The sequence below is a fragment of the Carassius gibelio genome, chromosome B11 (assembly GCF_023724105.1).
Source record: "Carassius gibelio isolate Cgi1373 ecotype wild population from Czech Republic chromosome B11, carGib1.2-hapl.c, whole genome shotgun sequence".
Taxonomy (NCBI): domain Eukaryota; kingdom Metazoa; phylum Chordata; class Actinopteri; order Cypriniformes; family Cyprinidae; genus Carassius; species Carassius gibelio.
The window spans coordinates 17736969-17758533 of NC_068406.1; the positions used below are offsets into that span (position 1 = coordinate 17736969).

At 36.1% G+C, this 21565-nt stretch overlaps 1 protein-coding gene across 12 annotated transcripts in view; it reads right to left on the bottom strand.

The window, feature by feature from the left end:
• ppfia4 (PTPRF interacting protein alpha 4) overlaps nt 1-21565 on the bottom strand; it is an 86928-nt gene that overhangs the window by 28982 nt on the left and 36381 nt on the right. For all 12 annotated transcript variants that reach the window (XM_052569977.1, XM_052569978.1, XM_052569975.1 and 9 more), the window contains exons 2-4: nt 4977-5078; nt 1765-1929; nt 1189-1263 (exon numbers count right to left, since the gene is read on the bottom strand). In XM_052569977.1, coding sequence (XP_052425937.1) covers nt 1189-1263; nt 1765-1929; nt 4977-5078 — 342 coding nt within the window. The remainder of the gene's footprint in view (nt 1-1188; nt 1264-1764; nt 1930-4976; nt 5079-21565) is intronic.

Genomic DNA, 21565 nt, shown 5'->3' on the forward strand with positions numbered 1-21565 from the left:
TATTAATGAAATACTGGTGGGCCATTTGCATTTGAATCCTTGCATATCAGACCCACTGAATGTGAAAATTGGAGAAAGACAATTATTTGCATGCCAGTATTTGGATGAAGGGATGTGATTTACATATTCGCAAGGCTCTCTTTTTTATACAGTAGATCGTTTGTATTAGAGCATTAGAGGAGGCTGACGAGACAACACTTCATAAGAATCCCTCAAAACCTTTTACTGTTTGAGTGCAACATTCAATACAGCTACGAAATATAGTGAAGAATCCGCAAGAATCTCTTTATCTCCAGTAAGAGGACGAAACAATCAGGTTTGGAAGGAAGGGAAGATTGTGTTTCAAGACTTTTATGACACACAATCCACCACAAGGACCAATTTGGTTCGAGTAATGCAACCAAATGCTATATCTCTGTTTAAGTATCTGAGCTGTGGGATAAATCATGCTCACCTAAATGGTCCGATTGGAACACTTTATTCATTGCAGTGAACTGGATCATCCTAAATAGTGTAGCACTGGAGAGTCACATTCATTCTATGGAATCCCTTTTTTTGTGTATCACAATTGATGGGATAATTTTATTATTTATTATCTAACAACTACTTTGTTTGGCCTTCCAAAAGAGAACATGACTAGAAATCATGTTTATATCACGTTTATAATGGGCTTTATGTTTATGTCATGTCTCTCTGGCCGGACAGGACATCAAAATATGTTAAGTGGCGTAACATTTAAAATATATTTATTTGTGTCCTGAAGATGAAAGAAAGTCTTTTGGATTTGGTACAACATAGGAGAGTAAATAATGAATTTTAATTTCTTGGTGAATTATCCCTTTAACTTTATTGCCATATTGTAAACTTTAATTCTATTTTGTAAACTGTTTGTGTTAAACATATATAATAATATTTTAAATTTGCCTGTTTGACTCTAAAATGTCATTTCAATTCTCTCTGTTTTTTTTTTCCAGTGCAGTTCTGAAAGCATGCAAATCTAAAGCATGTCAAGTGCATTGGCTTAGCTTGAACTCTCAGCAGCATGTGAGTGATGGAAACAGGCAGTGTGCATTTCCTGCATGGGTTGACAGCGGGGGGCAGGTGCTCATTGGACAGATGTTAATGAGATCAGCAAATCCATACCAGTGTGCATGCATACCTAAACACACACACACAAAACTGCCATACCTCCTGAGTGGCGGCTGAAAGCTGTCCTTCTAATGTAGTCACCCTTTCTAGAGCCACCCGTAACCTTTCACGCACCTGTGCAAATTAAAACACAAAAATACTTTAATAGCCAAATGTACATGTGCAAACAAAACCCTGTCAGCATTCATTCCAATTCCAGTCATGTGATTAACCGGTAATGTTACATAGTAACAACAAGTAGGGTTGCGAGATATATTAAAATAAAATCGATATTGCAGTATAGCTTACTGCAACTGTCAAATCACAATGGATGTTGATTATTATTTTATAATAATAATTATTTTATAGTCATATTGAATTGGTCAAAAACAGTGAGAATGTAGAATCAAAGTATGAACACGATTATTATTTTATTTTTTCTATGCAGATGCACTCTCCAACAAAATCATTTGAGTAATGATTCAACTATTTAAGTTATCTGGTGAAAATTCATGCATTTATCATATCACAATATATAATCACAGGAAAACAAAATATATATAATATTTTTTTTACAATATGATGAAGCCCAAATTACAAAACAAAATACAAAATAAATAAAAAATAAAACCTCACTTTTTCATCCAGAGCTTTATGATGCTCGAAGAGAGATTTCAGAGCCTTGAGCACCTCCACCTCACTGGAAACCCCAGACGGCGGAGGAGCCTGCCTCTTCACCACAGTCATCCTCAGCGAACGCTCGTGTCGTGACACCAGACACTCCAAGTGTTCCAAAAGAAGCTTAAGAACAGCAGAAACAAACAAGCAAATGTTAACATATCTATTGATTATCATTCTGGATAACATGATTTCAATTGTGCTTGTTTAGTTGTGATTACTGCTACTGATTACTAGCTCTGCATAGTAACATGGAATGGCCCAGGACATTTTTAGAATCACTCAAGAGTCAACCTTGGGTGCTTTACAGTGGAAAAGCATGTTGTAAGCGAAACAAACTGGCACTGCCACAATAGGGCTGCTCACATACCGTAAAAGCCAAAATTCTTGCAAATCCCCCTGAAGGTTGTCAAGTGTGGCCTAGGGGCTGAAAGAATCTACAAGCGAATCAACATCTTTTGCGATGTTTATGACAATGTGGCAGCATGAATCTAGCAATGGAGATATGCACACTTTCATTTCTCACCCGCAGCATCTCAGCTGTGTGAACATCCACTCCATTCACACAATCTTGCAGCATCGGCCTTGCCAGAAACATAAAGACTGCTGATGCGGCACAATGTATGGCGACGCATTTACATAAACATTTACCCAAAGACTAATTTTCGTGAGAACTACTTGCTGACTATTAAAAAAAGAGTAGTCTTTTCCTAGAACACACTTTACCACTCAAAAGTAGGGGTTTGGTTAATTAATTTTTATTTTTATGCATTTGAAAGTCTCTTATGCTCACTCAGGCTGCATTTATAAAAATAATAATAATAAAAATAATAATAATAATAATGAAAAAGGTCATTTTATGGAATATAATTACAATTTAAAACAACTGTTTTCTATTTAGTTTCTTTTTATTTTCAAATGTAATTTATTCCTGTGTTGGCAAAGCTGAATTTTCAGCAGCCGTGGCATCATATGCTCAGGATTCATTGATGAATAGAAAATTCAGAAGAACAGCATTCGTTTGAAATAGAAATATTTAGCAACATTAAAAATGTTAATTTTAAGGGAAAGTTCAACCAAAAATGAAAATTCTGCTCACCCTCATGTCGTTCCATACCCTTAAGACACAAATCTGAGAGCATTCTGACTCTCCATAAACAGGAATGCAACTGTCACATTCAAGGTCCAGAAAGGTAGTAAGGTAGGGCTCCAGACTAACTATTTTTACTAAGAGCACTGTAGCCCCTGACTGAACATTTTTAGGAGCACAAGCAGAAAATTAAGGGGCACACCTTAATTCAGTCTGCAATGCATTCGTTCACATGTTCTCCCCATTTTAACTGTATTACTGACAAATGGTTTGATAATAAATATATTTAACTCAGAGAAATTACAATATTCAAAATTAATTTCAGAGGGAATTAAAATTACTATTGTCTTGCATTAAGAAGTGCAGTTACTAATAATATTAAATGTTAATTTCTTGTTTATGTCATTTTTATACAGATTTGACTGTAAAGAACTAAGCTAGAGTTGGGAAGCTTACAGAATGTATTTTATTAGCAACAGTAACATGTGCAAAATCACATTTTTATGTAGAAAAGGTATATATTGTGCTCTTAATAAATGTACCATTATCCTTCTATAGTCTTATATGAAACTGACCAACAACTTAACAGATAATTACAAAATATCAATAAAAAATAATAAATGCCTAATAAGCCTATAATGCTCATCTGCTGCCATCTACAGGTTATAATGATGATTTGATGTATTTTATAATTTTACAGAAGTAAAATTACTATGTTCACCACAGTATATTTTGGTCATCCCATTGAAAATAAAATTCAAATTTAGGAGCTTTAAAGTGCTGGAAACAGTTGTGTGAAATGCTTGTCAGTTATTAAAAATTGCTCGATTTGCGCTCTCAAAAGGCTGTACAAACCTGAAATGAATAATGTAATACCATTTGACTATATCTGCCACAACACCATGGTTTCAGTTAGCGTTACTGCTTCTGGTTTTCTACATCAGTGCCGTTTGATCTGTCTATAACAGAAAATTCTGTGTAGAATCTGAATGCTTCTTAGTAGATCTCACAGCAATCTTCACTCATTCTGCGACAAATTCAGATGCTTTCAATTCAAATTAAAATGTTTGCCATTTGATGTTTCTCATATGCAACAGATATGGCAACACGAGTTGAAGAACGCGGTGGTTGCGCTAGTGTGACCGCTCACAAAATGTACTCATACCAGCAAAAAAAAAAATGGTCGCAGTCTGGAGCTCTGCAGTGAGGACATCAATAAAATAGTCTGTGATATCAGTGGTTCGAACGATCCACCGTAAGTGCTTCAGTGTTTGACAGCCAGCGGAAGTGAGAGTAAAGTGTTTATTACGTTTGAAATATGAATATTTTTCTTACAAAAACACATGGATTCGCTGCATGGGGACTTTAATTCATCCCCCGGATCCATCTGAGGCACTTTTTATTATTTGACGACTTGTGGACTGTTCAACTGCAACATTCGCTGACTGTGACGACAGAGTTTGGAACAGCCAGGACAGTTTTTAATAGACCTTCGACTGGATTCATCTTAAAGAAGAAAGTCATATACACCTAGGATGCTTCGAGGGTAAGTAAAACACAGTCTAATTTTCATATTTGGTTAAACTAGCCCTTTAATTTCATGCCGCTACGAGAACACTTTCTGTGTAAAGAAAATAAAAATAATGACTTCACTCAACAATTTCTTCTCTTCCGTGTCTTCGACATTCACAAGAGTCACATGGACTATTTCATCAATGTCTTTACTAATGTACCTTTCAGGGCCTTGAACATGGATGTTCCATTGCTATCTACAGAAGATCAGAAAGCTTCTTCTGAGTTCCAAAGATGAAAGAAGGTCTTAAGGGTCCGGAACATAAGGGTGAGAGAAATCAATGACAGAACTTTGCTAAATGTCCCAAAACTGACCTACAACTTTTGAACAGTAGTGGACATAATCTAAAACTAAAGCTGATTTATGCTAATGATAATATTTTCTGTTAAGAATTTTAAATATTCACTTTTAGCAATCAAAACAAAATAATGGGAAAAAAACAGCTGTCTTGCCTGTACTGATTTTATTGAGATGTCCTGTCACTTTAACACACAAACACATACTCACCCTGGTATTATTCCTCTCTGCTTTAAGCTCAGATATCTCCTCCTCTTTTTCTAGAAGCTGCTCTCGACACAAATTCAGCTCCTTAGTCAGGGTAGCAAACTCCTGAGAGAAGAGAGAAGAAAAGAGATGAATTCATTTATTTGACATAATAATAATGATGCACATTAATATGGTATGGTTACGGCAAACTAACACACAACACTCTTAATGTGGTTTTACAAGTTTATTTTTATTCAGAACTATTCAAGTCTATACGAATCTGCTCACATAATGAGAATAACTCATCCATTCTGTATGTTATTTTTTCTGATTCATCTTTACAAGTCTCTCTCCCCCTAAATGGTCCAAGAGACAACAATAATGAAGAGTCACTGCCCATGGAGTGCCAGAGGTACTAAATCTTCACAAACCTGTTCCCACAATTTCTGGTCTTTTGTTGACCAGGACACACATTTTGAACACAGGACCACACAGATGGATATTGTTCATTTTCAGATTCATACAGTATACGCCTCGGTCAGCCAGCACAAACACCAAGAAAACAGAACAGAAAATCTGCCATCTTTTACTCACCCAAGTTTCTTTCTTCTCTTAACAAAAATATTTTTTGAAAAATGTTGGTGACCAAAAAAGTTGACAGAAGCCATTGTTTTTAATTTTTATTTTTTCAACCCTCATTCTCCAAAAAATCATATTTTGTACTCAACAGAAAAAAAAAAAACTGATACAGGTCTGAAACAACTTGATTGATGACAATTTTAGTTTTTGAGTGAACTATACCTTTAATAAAAACCTTGTAACTAGCCTTAGACTTCAAATCAATGACATGAAGCTATTAAGGAACATCAGCCACTTTACGCATTACATCCAAATAATATTAACAATGTGTATTTCTCTAGCAGCATGAAGGGAAAGACACTCTGATTTCGGTGTTCTGCCTCTCAGTCCCGCTGGCATGCGGGCTGCAGTCTTGCGTGGCTCAATTGCTCTGTTCTCTGAAGTGCCCCGGCCGGGCCTCTGGCACTAGTCCCAGTTAACCCAGCTGTTCATCACAGTCTTTTGGGAAACTTTCAGGGCACTGTTGAAGCATGTTAACACCCCCTCCTGTTTCAGCATACATGCATTCATATGCTCTTTAATTCAAGTGCACAAAATACTAGGGGCTGAAAAAAAAAAAAGATTTTCCAAAGATGGTGAAATGGACAGAAGAACTGTCGTCTATGCAGCGGCAACGGGGGGATATGAAATACTTTTGCGATGGTGGAGTATTAACAATCTGAGGATGCATGTGGGTGTGTTTTAAATCTTATAATGTATTAAATAAAATACCTTAGCTCTGAAAATAAATCACAAGGATTTACGACCCAGGATCACATGTATTCTACACATGTGATAAATGTATTCTTAAAGGGATAGTACATGCAAAAATTAAAATTCTGTCATCATTCACCCCACTGACTTTCATTATGTGGACAAAAACACAGAAAACATTCAAATTACTTGGGGGAAAAAAAACTTACAGGTTTTGAATGACATTAGGATGAGAAGATGGTAACAAAAATCATCATGATTGTCTTTAATAAAATGTCACACCTTCCATAAGGAAGCCTCACTTCTTTAACCTGTCTTAATGACTCTTGATTTTTGATGACCACACTAACACTATTACACGCTATGGGTCAGTTATGATTCCCATGCTAAATGAAAACCTTCGAGGTCACACATTGTGTTAGTGTGATGTTTTTCTGCTTTTTGAATAATGCTGCTTGACTGAAACGTAGAGGCAGAAAGGACCGGGAGGGGGAAGAGGAAAAGGAAAATGGGTCAGTGCGTTCATTTGATTTTTTTCACAGGAGTGGAGGAATAGGCACAAAGCAAGTTCAAATCCACAAACAGATGTTGAATCCTTGCACCTCTTTTGAAACATGTTTCTAATATAGCAGAACATGGCTGAGAAAAGACTTAAAACTAAAACTAAAAACTTGTATACTTGTGTTGAATAAAAAAAAAAAAAAGCAATTCTATTTCAATCTGCCATGGCTCTTCAATAAATGCTTGAGAATATACAAAAAGGAATTGAAAACATGTATTTGGTGTTTGTCCTCAGAGATTGCTGTTTCAGTGCTTAATTCAAAGGTAAATTGTGCCCCAACTCTAGAAGTAACACAAGAGGATTTTCTGTGCTGAGGTTTTGCATTTGAAACCCAGGATTATATTTGTATTGTGACTTGAGAGCGTGAAAAGCTGAAATCCTCCCAGTTAGTATTTGACTTACTTTCTCATCTAGAACTTTTGGCTTGGTATAAAATGTGGTTGCAACAAACTTTTCAGCTCAGCCCAACAAATCTTTGCAAGAATGCCATTTTAAACTACAATGTGGCACAGATAGATAGGAAATCAGATTTTGGGTCCTTTAAGTGGTTCTTAATTTGTTGCATTTATGATATCAGGTAATAAACACTTATATATGATACTACTATTAATTCACAAACGTTCATACTGTGTAAATGTGGGATTAAATAACAAATAAATAAACAACAGTAACATTCTACACCTATTGTGCCTAAGGATTATATTTAATGCTGTTACTATATTATTAGTGCTATTAAAGATGAACTTTAAATAAGTGTTAAAAAATGAAATGAAATGCCTGTTGAACAACGCGGTGTTCACGCCAGCGCCACTGCACACAGAATTTAATCACACATGCAGAAAAAATTATTGACGTCTGGAATCCTGCATGCTTTTCTGTATGTTTTAGTCTCATGAGAACACTATTTCTAGCAATCAGCATTGGGGAAAGTTACTTTTAAAAGTAATTACAATATTGTAATTACTACAATATTTTACAATACGTAAAAAAAAAGTAACTAATTAAGTTACTTTTGCATTACTTTCGAGTTACTTTTTAAATATGAGCAGGGCTTGATTAAAAACTTTATTGTTTTTGATATAAAAAGTTATATTTATAGCAAATATAAAAGCCCCTTCACACTAAAGTGTAATGAATAAACCTCAGGCTGATGGAAAAGTAAATTCACATCTGTACAGTAGCACACAGAAGAGGAAGGTTCAACACTCCTCAACAGTGATAAAAAAAAGAAGCACAATTGTTAGTTTATCTAAAGTCATTTTTGCTTATTAATATGGTTGAACTGGATCACCAGAGGACAGTAGCAAAGACATACATTAATAAGATGGGATTAGATACATTTGTGTTATCTAACATATTTAATTATTGCAGGTTTGCGTCATATTCTGAGTTTGCATTTCACGGTTTTAATTCATTTTGATACCAAATCTGGTTTAATTAATTCACATTTATATTTAGTCTACAACTACATCATGTTAACACAGTGCACACAACACCTCTGTACTTCCGATAAATGGGAAAACAAAGTAACTGGTTTTACTTTTTAGAAAAATAACTCCGATATTTTCTTGTAAATGAAGGAGTAATGCGTTACTTTACTATTTACTTGAAAAAAGTAATCTGATTATGTAACTCGCATTACTTGTAATGCGTTACCCCCAACACTGCTAGCAATTAGCTGTTAAAATACTGGATACAAACGTAATCTTTTTTTTTCTGTTAAATCTATTAGTTTTAAATTTGAATTGGCAAAAAAAATATGAATTCAAATCAAGACTAACACACTATGGGGTTTCTAAAATGTCAAACAACCGGCAAAATGTGAGGTACTGATAAAAGAAAGAAAAATCCACAAAGTGTTGGCCAGCAGTGTGACCTTGTGAGGAGGATGTCGGCTGTCGGCAGGTGAGCAGCGTTGAGCTCAGACAGCTCCAGGGATTTCTCTGTGTTTGGTTGGTAAAAGTCTAGGGATTAAGGAATGGAAGGAATATTGCCAAATACAGCAGCGTTTCTGAGCGCAGGATTAAGTCATACCGCAGTCTGTATTACTACAAGCACCAACAGACAACACTCAAACACATATTATAGAGACTATTCAATATGCCACAAATGATTTCCATAGTATACTACAGAATTAACAGTATAAAATGTAAAGTGAAAAAAAAAGTAAAGTGAAAAAAGTCAAGTAAAAGTGAGTAAAAAAAAAAAGTGACGTGACATTCAGCCAAGTATGGTGACCCATACTCAGAATTCGTGCTCTGCATTTAACCCATCCAAAGTGCACACACACACAGCAGTGAACACACACACACAGACCGTGAACACACACCCGGAGCAGTGGGCAGCCATTTATGCTGCAGTTGGGGGTTTGGTGCCTTGCTCAAGGGCACCTCAGTCGTGGTATTGCCGGCCCGAGACTCAAACCCTCATACGTGTTTAGAAACTGTTGCATGATTTGACACCTAACAAAATTAGTAGATAAGTGATTTATGCTTCTTAAATAAGTCATATGACAGTGGAGCACATGCATAACTGAAATATTAAAGACTTGGCATGCAAAATATACTGTAATATTAACAACAAAAATCCAGTACTTAGTGTTGTCTGCAAACTTCACCATGATCTCTATAAACACTCCACAGATGCTCATCCTGACCTGCCACAAACAGCTTTAAACTATTTCCCTACCTCCTCCAGACATGCTTACTGTAAGCTGATTTCTCAATAGTCTGCCCCAAATCCATAACAATGCTGTTGTCTTACAGTATATTAAATGGGTTTTGAATGAAGAAATCAAGGACTGAGAAGAAAGGCCTCACAACTAACAGCAAACATCTGTTCGTCTTTAGCCTCTCTCTGTTGCCGACTGAGACAGATCAGTCAAGCCTTCTTGCTCACTGAGCACATTTACATGTGCAACAAAAAGCTAATCACTTACAAACATCAGCTCATTTTAACAACCTCATTTTATTTGATTTTATTTACATAGAAATAAACTGAGCCAACAATGCGAGATTGCTCCAGTCTTGATGTCATAATCAAATGTCAGCATATGTAATAAGGCTAAATGCAAAGCTAAAGCAGGAAAATGAGCAACAAATGTGTCCCCTGGGTTTTTAGTACATTATTAAGGATCTTTCTACAATAAAATAATATAATGTTGGGTTAACCATAACCAATGTAAAATGTAAATTTAAACATGTGTAAATGCAATAAATAAATAAATAAATAAAGTAAAAAAAAAATTGTTAATATGATAATTTAATATAATTAAATTAATATGTTAAATTAATACGTTAAACTGGAATCAAGAACGTCACAACCTACATCACATAATTAAATTAAATGTCAATATATGAAGTGTTTCAAACTAAATAAAATCACAATGCAATTTTGTCTCCAATTACAAATTTATTTTACATAACTATTCCACAAGTCAACTGACCTATAAATATTAAGAAAACATTTTCTTATATCTAGCAAATAACTTGGAAATCATCATGATTTCTTTTAATAAAGAAAATAATCCAACATCTAACAGCAGTCTAATTGAATAAGTGAATATGTCTGGAGATGTGAGGGAAGATTGCTATTAGCTTTAATTAATCTTCTCAGACTATCATTGAGATTGCTATCTGGCACAATGCACAGACGGTCAGCTCATACTAGCAATCTACTCCATCTTCATTTTGCTCAGTGGGCGTCAACTTCAATTAGCTTGTTTACATACTGGAAAGCCTGTGAAATATGATAAATCATTCTGTAATAGCACAGGTGTCTAAAACACATGGTCTATCCATTCAGTGTAGGCCTTGTTGGAAACGGGTGTAATTAAACAGGGCGATATAGCTTGATTGCTGTATCTGAATCAACTGAATCAGTTCACTAAAACAGATTAAACTGATTCATGGAAATCAATAAAATTTCCCAAATAAAGCACCACTTTAATAACTTAAGTTTAAATCAAAGGCACTACTGAGGCATCTTCACAATTAAAATGAGTCATCAATGACATACAAATTATTGCAATACTCTTAATTTTGCCTAATTTCATTATAATTACTTTGAATATATTTTGGATATATTGTTTTAAACATCTTGTTGGTCCAGTGGGCATTCTATAGAACAAAAAGCAGACTGAATCTGTTGGCTTGGTGTTGACGGGTTAGTAAGGTCTGATGTTGGTTTATTTCATACCACAGCTGCTGTCTTTGGCACATCTTCCCCTTTGCCCAGTGCAAAGAGGGAATTGTTGGAAAATACGCAGAACCTTGTGCTTATTAGCCGCTGATGGATTGATTCCTCTAAAACACAGCATCTCCATGGGATCAGACTGGATTAGAGCCATGCACTCCAGGGCTGGAATCGGAAAGAACACAGAGAAAGGCATGCAAGGTTTGGAAAGAAGTGGCCTAAACGCTGGCAGGATGCCTCTGGGCACTGGAACAGGTGAAGTAAAGCCGAAGGGCTAGACTTTTAGAATGGCATTTAATGAGCTCATCTTAGTCCCAATTTATTTTCAATGACACTGCAGTGGGTCCATACTCGTATTGCATATATTTCAGATGATCAAGACCCTTTAAAAATAATTCATTTTCAGACATCCTGCAAATTCATTATTGACTTCACCATCATTTCCTAAAGGGATTTTATTCTCAGCCTTCATAAAATCCAACTAAATCACAAAAATGACTAGTTTTTGCCAAAGTTTCATGGAAAGTAAACTCATGCCAGCTCAGTCATGACATGGCGCAAATATGAAATGTGAAAAGAAAAGGCGTGAGTAAAGGCAGAGCAGTTAATGCTCAATCGACTGCTGGCAGCACAGATGGTTTCACTGACAAACTGATGTGAAAATCACACCAGTCACTCATCACTGCAGTATATAAAGTAAAACATGCAAAATACGCACAGGAAATGTCACTTTCCTCCTTGATCAGTGAAATGTGGGCTAATGATAACCCTGACCTGACGCAAAGACTTCTGTTCAGGTCAGGGTCACAGAAAAGTTATTAATCACTGGCAACAGGGAGTCCTCTGGGTGAAAATATGAAGTAGCATCAAACCTGAAACTGCAGGAAAACTACAAAATGTCACCAAAGGACTGAATAAATCAAGTGATTACACAGTGATTATAGTTAACCATAAAAACCATTGGGTTACGCATATAACAATGGTTCCCCAAGAGGGAACGATATGCAGCACCGCCCAGAGGACTAGGGTTGGGAGTCTTTTTTTTTTTTCTGCTTCAGATTTTCCCTAACAGTTCCGGTTCCATTAAAATCATTAAACAACTATTTAAAAAATAGTTGCAAGGAAAAATGCACAATACTCAACTACTGAATGCTCAATACGGTTTATTACTTACTGTCAACTTAATTTAAAGTTTGTTGTTTTTTACACCACTACATTTTGCTTTTCAAGCAGGAATAAGCTGGTTGGCCAAGTAGTCCCGTGAGGGCTAAGGCACGTGTTTATTTCCCTAAATTAATGAAATATAAACTGTTATACTTATAACAATGTAAACACACTCCATAAAGCCCCTATTTTACAAATAATAACGCAGTCAGATGCAATATGCAATTGCAACCCTTATACTTACATAACAATAGCAGTCTACTCATTTAGTGATCCAAGTTGAACTATGTAGTATGTAGGCAATATAGGACAAATATAATATAATTTAGCTATGTCCTAAAGGTCTTATGAAGGGTTGAAGACCAGAATAACAATACATACTAGGTAGCCTTCCTGAAGAGCTGCTATGAGCGTGTTTCACTGAGTGTGTGCTCTTTGCAGAGACAAACGCAAAAGTAGAATATGCTCGAGCGCTAAAATCCAAACATGCGAATCTCACGATCCGAGTCTTCGCTGTGCCTCAGCAGATTGTGTGTGTCCTCAAGTATCATAAACTTCGGGCACAGAGGCACACACTTTCCACACCGCTCACCTGCCTTGGTCTCTCACACGCACTTCAAACAGAAGTGTGCCTGAAGACAACAAAAGCTGGTGACGTATTCAGCAGGTGCCCTTTTATACTTGCGAGCACCCTGCCTATGATGTAATGGGCTATGTGGACAAATAGGATTGGCATTGTTTCATACGTGCTTCAGATACCAGTCATGCTGGCGGCATTCCCCAATGTGCCCCCTAGGGAACCATCAATTTTATACTAGCAGTATATTTAAATAAATAAATAAAAATTACTTTTCGCATGCAAGTTACCTGGAATAGTATTTTATTGATTTTTTAAGGGTTAAATGCCTCTAATTCTCTGTAACTTGTGCAAACGAATGCATGGCTTTACACGTCTGAAACGTGTATGGACCATAACAACACCACATATCTAACATGCTTGTTGACATTTGATATATAATATAAAATATCCTCCAGTTTACCATGAAATGAAGTATTAGATAAAGAGAATCCTAGCGCTGGTCTAAGATCAGATATTTACCATGGTACTGCTGATCTAACACAGAGACTCAACTGATCAGAAAACAGGATGCATATGTAAATACAAATGAGTGTTTTCAGCACCTCCACTTCCCTCTGAGGTGTGATATCAGTACCATGGTAACGGTGGCTTGAACACATCCGCTAATATTAGCCTTGCCAATGTGACAGAGAGTGACTCCTCCCTGAACTCTCTGTGTTAGAAACAGAGATAACTAAACTACTTCCTAACACATACAACTGAGCTTAGAGAGTCAGCAGATGCCACAGTTAATCAACGAAACATCTACCTAAAAGATCATTTACAAAATCAAATATAACAGGCTCTTTAGAACATTCAATTCGGAATGGAGATTTTTGCAGCTGTCGGCAGGTCGTCGCGTCTAGCTTTCTTAGATTGTACAATTTGGACATCCCTGCCCTACAAGCGCATGTCTTAACTGCCTTATGCTTATTCCAAAACCCACCCACCCACACCTCCCCGCTTCAGTCGTATGATTCTGATGAGAGGTTGCCCCGAGTCGAGTTATATAGCTGTTGGCTCCGCCCCTTCTGGCGGGCTCGAGCACCATTAGTTTGTGCAGCTACACAAACTTTAACCAATTAGGCTTCAGTAATAGACTAAACAGGAGTTTCCCTAAGCAGTCATCAAATGACGATGCAACGCTCGTTCCCTTGTCTCATTTGTTCAACAACAAATAAAAATTGTATAATACAGAAGTTAATTTAAGGTTAAGTTCAAGTTCATTTATATATAAAGCAGTGTTAAAAGCAGCCACATGACTGACCAAAGTGCTGTACATTAAAGTCAAACCATAAACACATAAAACAGAAAGAATAAAACAAATATTTAAAACCAAAGGAATGACAGATAAACAAGGCACTGTAATAAAATGTAATAAGAATGGGATATTAGTAGGCCAGATCAAACAGGTGTATTTTTTAAAATGGATAGGGAAGTTGCCACTCTAATCTCAAGTGGCAGATTGTTCCATAACCGATGCCCAACCACAGAAAAAGCTTGATCTCCTCTACGTTTTAGTCTGGACTGAGGAACTAAAAGTAGAATTCTGATCACTGGATCTTCACTCATGGGCGATTCATATTCAAGGTCAAATGAGAACTGTTTTACGTGGTATGCCAGGTGTTCGAGAAAAAAAAAAGAAAAGAATATTCGAAACTCAAAAGTTTGAAAATCGAATGCCAATCCACCAAACGAATATTCGAGTAATCAAATATTCTGGTCAATCCCTCCCATCACATAACTTTTGCTTGCCGGGTCAATGAATTCCTTTACAGATCTGCCAAGAAATGCAATAAAAAAATTTTTTTTTTAAAAATACATTGTGTGACTTTTTTTGACACAGGCCTCAAGTACACTGAAAGTTGAGAAAACTTAATTAAGACAACCAGCTTCAGCAGATTTTTGAGTTTTCTCAACTTGCTTTTGTAGGAGCTTGCTAATGTAATAACTGAATACAATTTGAAAAAATGCAAAGACATGCTGAAGCTGGTTGTCTTAAACTTAAGTTTTCACAGATTTCAATTTTTTACAGTGTACTTGAGTCCTGTGCCAAAATAGTCACACAATTATTTTTTTTTTTATTGAATTTCTTGGCAGATCTTTAAAGGAATTCATTGACACAGCAAGCATCGTTATGTGATGGGTATGGCTTGACCAAAATAATCAAATTTATTTAAATATTTTTTTTACAGTGTATGAATCAGTTTTACACAAATTTAATTAGGAGCAAAGGCACCAAAAGCTGAGTTGACAAAGTGCCAGGATGCACATTTACTGAAGTGTATCACAGACATGGGGACACGGCTCAGTGGGACTGTTCCTGATCCTCCAGCCCAAAGCAGAGATTACAGAAAGAAACAGAAAGTGTTAGAGAGAGAGGATAAGAACAGAAAACCACGTATAGGCCAAAGAGGCCACACTGTCAAACAACAAGAGTTTCATCTAAATATGGCAGAGGTCAGATCTTATCTGACTAAATCTAAATTTGAATCTTACATAATCAGATTACTTAATATTACAAATATTTGCATTTTTCAAGCTAGACCATCTTGGTGGAATAATAAATAATGTTTCCTGTCTTTGCACAAAGCATTATCTAAATATCCTAATCTCCCAATGCATTATACATATAGTACACCCAGAAATTAACACAACCGCTCATGCAATATATTGTAGAGCACAGACATATGTGTGTTATATATAAAAAAAAGTTTGAGTGTTATTTTGAGGACAGTGTGTTTGGTTATCTGTTTGTTTGTTTATTTACTTAAATATTTTTGATGAATACCTGAATCAGAAAGGATGCATTTAAAAGTGTTTTACAATGATGTTTAAGTGCTGGCTTAAAATAAATCAGAGCTGTATGCAAACTTAACAAATTTAAGATAACTGTTTGATTTTCTCTCTAAATATATGTTGCCATGGCTGGGAGTAACCATGCAACAGGTAATACATTTATTATTATTTTAATGTTCATTATTATTATTATTATGATTTATAATAATAATAATAATAATAATTATAATTATTTAGTGTATATATATATTTTTAAGAAAAGTCTTTGAAAATGCAAATTAGCATATGCTATTCTCTATGTACAATGCATATTTTTCAGCTTCTTCTAGTGGAATCAAGATTTTTGTACCATCCCTATCTAAATTAAATAAATAAATTAAATTGATAAAAGATGATGCTAAAAACTTTTACATAGCTTCTTTTTCTTGTACATGTAATTTTTTTCATATAATAAAAAAAATAAAAATTGCCAAATAAAAATAAGCTCTTTTGTTTTTATCCCAGTGCGTAAAGAAATTTGCTTTCAGCCATGAATTTGCATACCTAAGACTTAAAGAAGTGTAAACAGATTGAATGATTTTGGATATGTGTCAAAATATTGGATCTGTGCTGTGAAAATGTGGCGAGTGAGATAGACAGTGAGACAGAAAAACAAGGCGGAGAAGGAGAAACACAGAGTTCAAAAACGGACAGATCTCTCATCAGACCAATCTGTCAGTTAGAATGCAGATGCTGTGAAGGTGCTGACAGATGTTTTTCTCATCGATGAACTTCAGTAACGTCCAGCACAGTCATCAGGGTCACCGAGAACAGGACCAAACTCATACAGCTACTCTGCCTGAGAGGATTACAGGTAAAGATGCAACAAGACTAGAACTGAGCCCCCAATGCTGAAAGACAATCTATCAGGTGATGTGACACAACAGGACCAAGGGAAGATCATCAGAATTGTCTGGAGTTTTGCTCTTTCATGCTTCACAGACGTTCTGTTTTTGACAAGCTTAAAAGTGCCTTTGGTGAGATACAGAGAGAATATCCATCATAAGATACAATGGAGAACACAAAAGACAGTGTAGGCAACTCCTAACAGAAACAACGTCAGTTCTCTCCAACTACTTTCACATCAGCTCACCTCATCTATCGTTCCTTTTGTTCTCTGACTCAACCCAAAATAGCTCCATTCAGGTATTCCTCATTATTAAACAACAAAACAAATGTTTCTGTCTCAATAATCCTATCTTGGAGTCTCTCCAAATCTCTCTCTCTCTGGGGATCCAAGTGACAGAAAAAGCTCAAAAGGTTCACTGCGGCAAGTGTGGTTTCAGAATGAGTCTCAGAAAAATATGCAGCATAAAGGTTTATTGTCAAGCTGTTTTTAATATAGCTAGAACATTATATACAAGCATATCCATAATTATGCAATCAGAGCCATCGCTAGACATTAATGACATTTGTGGCTTAGCCAATTAGAGTCAGAGCATAATGCAACACTACCTTCAACTGTGAGTAATGTGTGTTAGATTTTTAAGTTAATGTCCCAAATCAAAATCTTTCTGTGATATTTTTGTAGAACAATTTGGGCACCTTCAGTTTAATAAAAAACAATGCAATTATGGGGGATTTATTTTTATTCCCACAACAATACATGTCAGTATACCTCCAAAAAAACATGATGTCAGCCAACAAGTTTTATATAAATCTAATATTAGGCTTTGGCTTTACGTAAGTGAAATGCTGCATTGACATGACACTCATTTAGTGTACATCGTGTTTTAATTGTGCATGACAAATAATGCAACAACAGAAGTTTGCAAGGGTGGGTACAGAAGGTTAAGAAAGAAAAGACCAACAGCTAATTGTCTTACAAGCACTGTAACAAGCCTACAAACAATCACCATCACAGACAGACAGCTATCATTTAGAAGCACAGCACCGAAGACAACAGCTTGTCTTTAATTAGCAATAATTAGCAAAAACACATGCTGTATGCTGAAAGATGGCAATGAACTGGGCCTAAACAGTGATCTGGTACTGTGATAAATATTATAAATAAATACAGATACACAAAAAGGCATTTTACATATACACACACACAAACACACAGATGCTCTGCAACTTACAAATAAGAACAATGGAAGCAAAAAAAAAAAAAAAAAATTATATATATATATATATATATATATATATATAATTTTATTTTTTTTTTTTGCTTCCATTGTTCTTATTTGTAAGTTGCAGAGCATCTGTGTGTTTGTGTGTGTGTATATATATATATATATATATATATATATATATATATATATATATATATATATATATATATATACACACACACACATACATACACACATACACACGCACATTTACATTTATCAGATGCTTTGCAGCTTACAAATTAGGAAGAAAATGGAATTTTAGACCATGGAAGCAATAAAACAGAATAAATAAATCATCCCGTGTGTGTGTGTGTGAGTGTGTGTATATATATATATATATATATATATATATATATATATACACTCACACACACACACACGGGATGTGTGTGTATTTATAAATGTTCATATAATTATTTTTATGTATTTATTCCCTTAAAAATTAAGATAATAGAGGACATAATAATACATTTATTATATTTCATTTATTAGTGCAGTGATGATGATGATGTTGGTGTGTGTGTGTGTGTGTTCAGGCAGCAGCCTATCAGTATAGATCATGTGTAATTGAATTTTTGTTTTGTTTTACTCAGTATTGTTCAATTAGCATCCTTAAAAATAAATGCACTTGAAAAAGAGGATTACATAATATATTAAGACATTCAGAAAAGTACTGTATATATCATATCATATTATGTCCATTTCAATTATAAATCTTGAAGGAAATGTAGTTATGAGGTTAGGCAAACAATCAAAAAAATAAATAAAAGAAGATCCTCTGAATACAAGACTTATTATCCTCTAAAGTTAATTGATGTTGTTTATAGATTAAATCTTTAAATGTGTAACAATACAAAATGAAGACCTCACACACACACACACAAAAAAATGGAAATTTGCAACACACACATATATATGCTTCCACGTACCCACACACACACACACACTAAAGTTTAAATACGCCACTGAAAGTGGCCTGTCTCCCTGCTCTGAGTTAAATAATGCTCCCTAAACCTGCAATGTAAGCAAGTCAAACAGCCACTTAGTCTGCGTTCCCTTCTGCGATTTCTTTTCGGAATGACTCCGCACAAGAATTTCTATTTAGGAAAAATACAATAAACGAAGAACACCTTGGACATCTGACGCACTGCTCGAAAGCAACTTGCACGCATTTAAGCAGCCAGCCAATGGCAGGATGGGTCACCGTCCCTCACCTACCTGATACATGTATGTGCTAAAGTAGATCCCATTGTGTAGTTGGATCTTCGGAGAGGTGAGGTTCATCTCGCAAGAATCATATCAGAACCTGGTTTGGATCTGCGAGCCCCCCGCAGCGAGGAGAGAAGGGGAGGGGGGAAAAGAGAAAGAGAGAGAGACTAAGAGAGAACAGAACTCTCCCTCTGTCTCTAAATCCCTGATGGATGACAGTAAGCTAGAGAACAAATTAAAGTCTTCGATGCCGGCTCTGCTTAGTAGACAGCGGCACACAACTCTGGACTAAGATCCACATGAAAAAGAGAAAAAGAGACTGAGAGAGAGAGAGAGAGAGAGATGGAGGGGGTGAGTAAATGGGGTAGGAGAGGGAGTGGAGCAGAGAAAAAGGATGCTACACAGTGCAAACAGGGAGGCAAATACAGTGAGGGACGGGATAAAGATAAAGATGTGTCAGAGGAGAGAGAGGCAGCAGAGAATAAAGATGAGAGGGACACAGTTTTTAACATTTACTGGCATGTGAGGTCACGTGGAGACAGAAAGAGCCTCCTGTCATGGACATCTAAACTTTGTAAGAGAAAAAAAATGATACTTGAGGCAGAGGTTGGAGCAAGCCTAAACTATCAGTTTATAATGAACAGCAATATTGCATGCTGTACTTTTATATGAAAATAAACATGTGGAAAACACTCTAAATGTACTTTTCTATAGTATTTAGCCTCAAATGTCAAAAGTAAAAGTTAAAGTTAAACTAAAACTAAAACAATGGCAAAACCCTTAAGATAACATGAGCCCCATTCACACTGCATGTTGCCGGGTCGCCTTCTGTGTGAAAGCAAACACGTCCCGGGATTGATGGTGGGATTGATCACGGGTCAGGGACCTAGTAACATTGTCGGGTTTAGTCCCGGAACAACTACTGTGTCAACAAATGCCAGAACCAATGCCATAAAGGGGGTGTCGTAGTGATGACGCACGTTATCGCGCAACTTTTTTACCAGGTGTTTTGAAGGCAGATCAACGTTCGCGATGGTGTTGGGTGATACGGTCATTTTTCAAATCGTCATATTGTCAGCCCGTGAGATCGACGATACACAATATTATCGTGCATGGGTGGAGCAAGAGAGAGATTTTTTTTTCTTGTCATAGCATATCTATTTGGTGTTTTAAACAGTGCATGTGTGCGCGAGAGAGCCTATGGATTCACCAATAATCGAAAAAATACACTTACAAACATACTGATAAACTAACCTTGAACATAAAAATACTGTATTAAAACAGCTAGTTCATACACAGTCGGACACAACTGTCATATCGCGCGTCCTGTGACAAATTTGCCACATCTGCGCACAAAAGTTATCAGTCTAAATGTTCTGCAGAACCCAAGGCGTAGGTCCGACGCAGAAGTATAATTCAGCCTCTCAGAAAGTGTTAAGTACATGAAGTGGAACAATAATTTTCTGTATGTATGAGATGTATGTATCCATCTGTATGAATCAGTGGTAAATCAAGCCCTGAGCCAAGACAGTTAACACTAAATTGCTGTAATAAAAACCTCAAAAGGTGTAATGCAGTAGATCCATAGGATACATACACTTACACTGATATACAAGCCAATAATACAATGTAACTTTCTCCAAACAAAAACAGAGGCTGCTTTAAAGGGAAAAGGATAAGCATCATATTCTTCAGTTTCTGGGTTAGACATACAGACACTGTTCAGCTCACAACACACAGCTCAAAGGCTTTTTTTTTTTTTGAGTAAAAGTGACTTACCAAGAACAAGTTTTCAAAACAGAGAGAAAAAAAAAAGGAAAAAAAAAAAAAAACATGTCCCAAGGCACAGAGAATATGTGAATGGATACTGAAGCAGATCTCACTCTGCAGAAAATAAGTCCTTAATTTTGGTGTCATTTCTACTTTTTCTACTGTTTTTCTTCTCACTGTCAAGAACTGGAATTTCATATTTTGTGCAGTTGATTAGCATTTTGAAACTAATAGGAACAGTCTGCATATTTAAGGAAAAGTAGGAGAAGAATATCCAGACTCACATGTGCTAAAAGGCTAAACTGGTCTGGGAACAGTATGTTATGTTAGAAAAAAAAGATTAAGAATGACAGACATCTGCTGGGACCGTGTGGGAGACATGATTAGCCTAAGAGATGCGCTGTGGAGAAGACTGGATGAAGAGGAAGAAGAACAGGAAGTGTAATGGCAAAACAAAACACCCAATGGGATGCACAAGCACTGGCTATTACAGGCGGTTGACACTGGAGAATCCCACATGTGGCTGGTAATGGCTGGTAAAAAAAGAAGCACAAAGATTCTAATCATGACAATACAAGAACAAGCACTTAGAACTACATCAACTGAGAAAAGCCAAAGTTGTTTAAGGGTGTCCCAGCCCAGCCTCAACAGTTCCCAGTTTAAACAATGGAGATCCACATCAAGAAAACAGCAATCCTTATACAAGCTAAGATCCATCTCTGCATTATGCCAGCTCCTGCATCAGAAGCACCACACACAAGCATTGTGGACATGCGTTGACTGTCAAGGAAGAAAGGCTATTGTT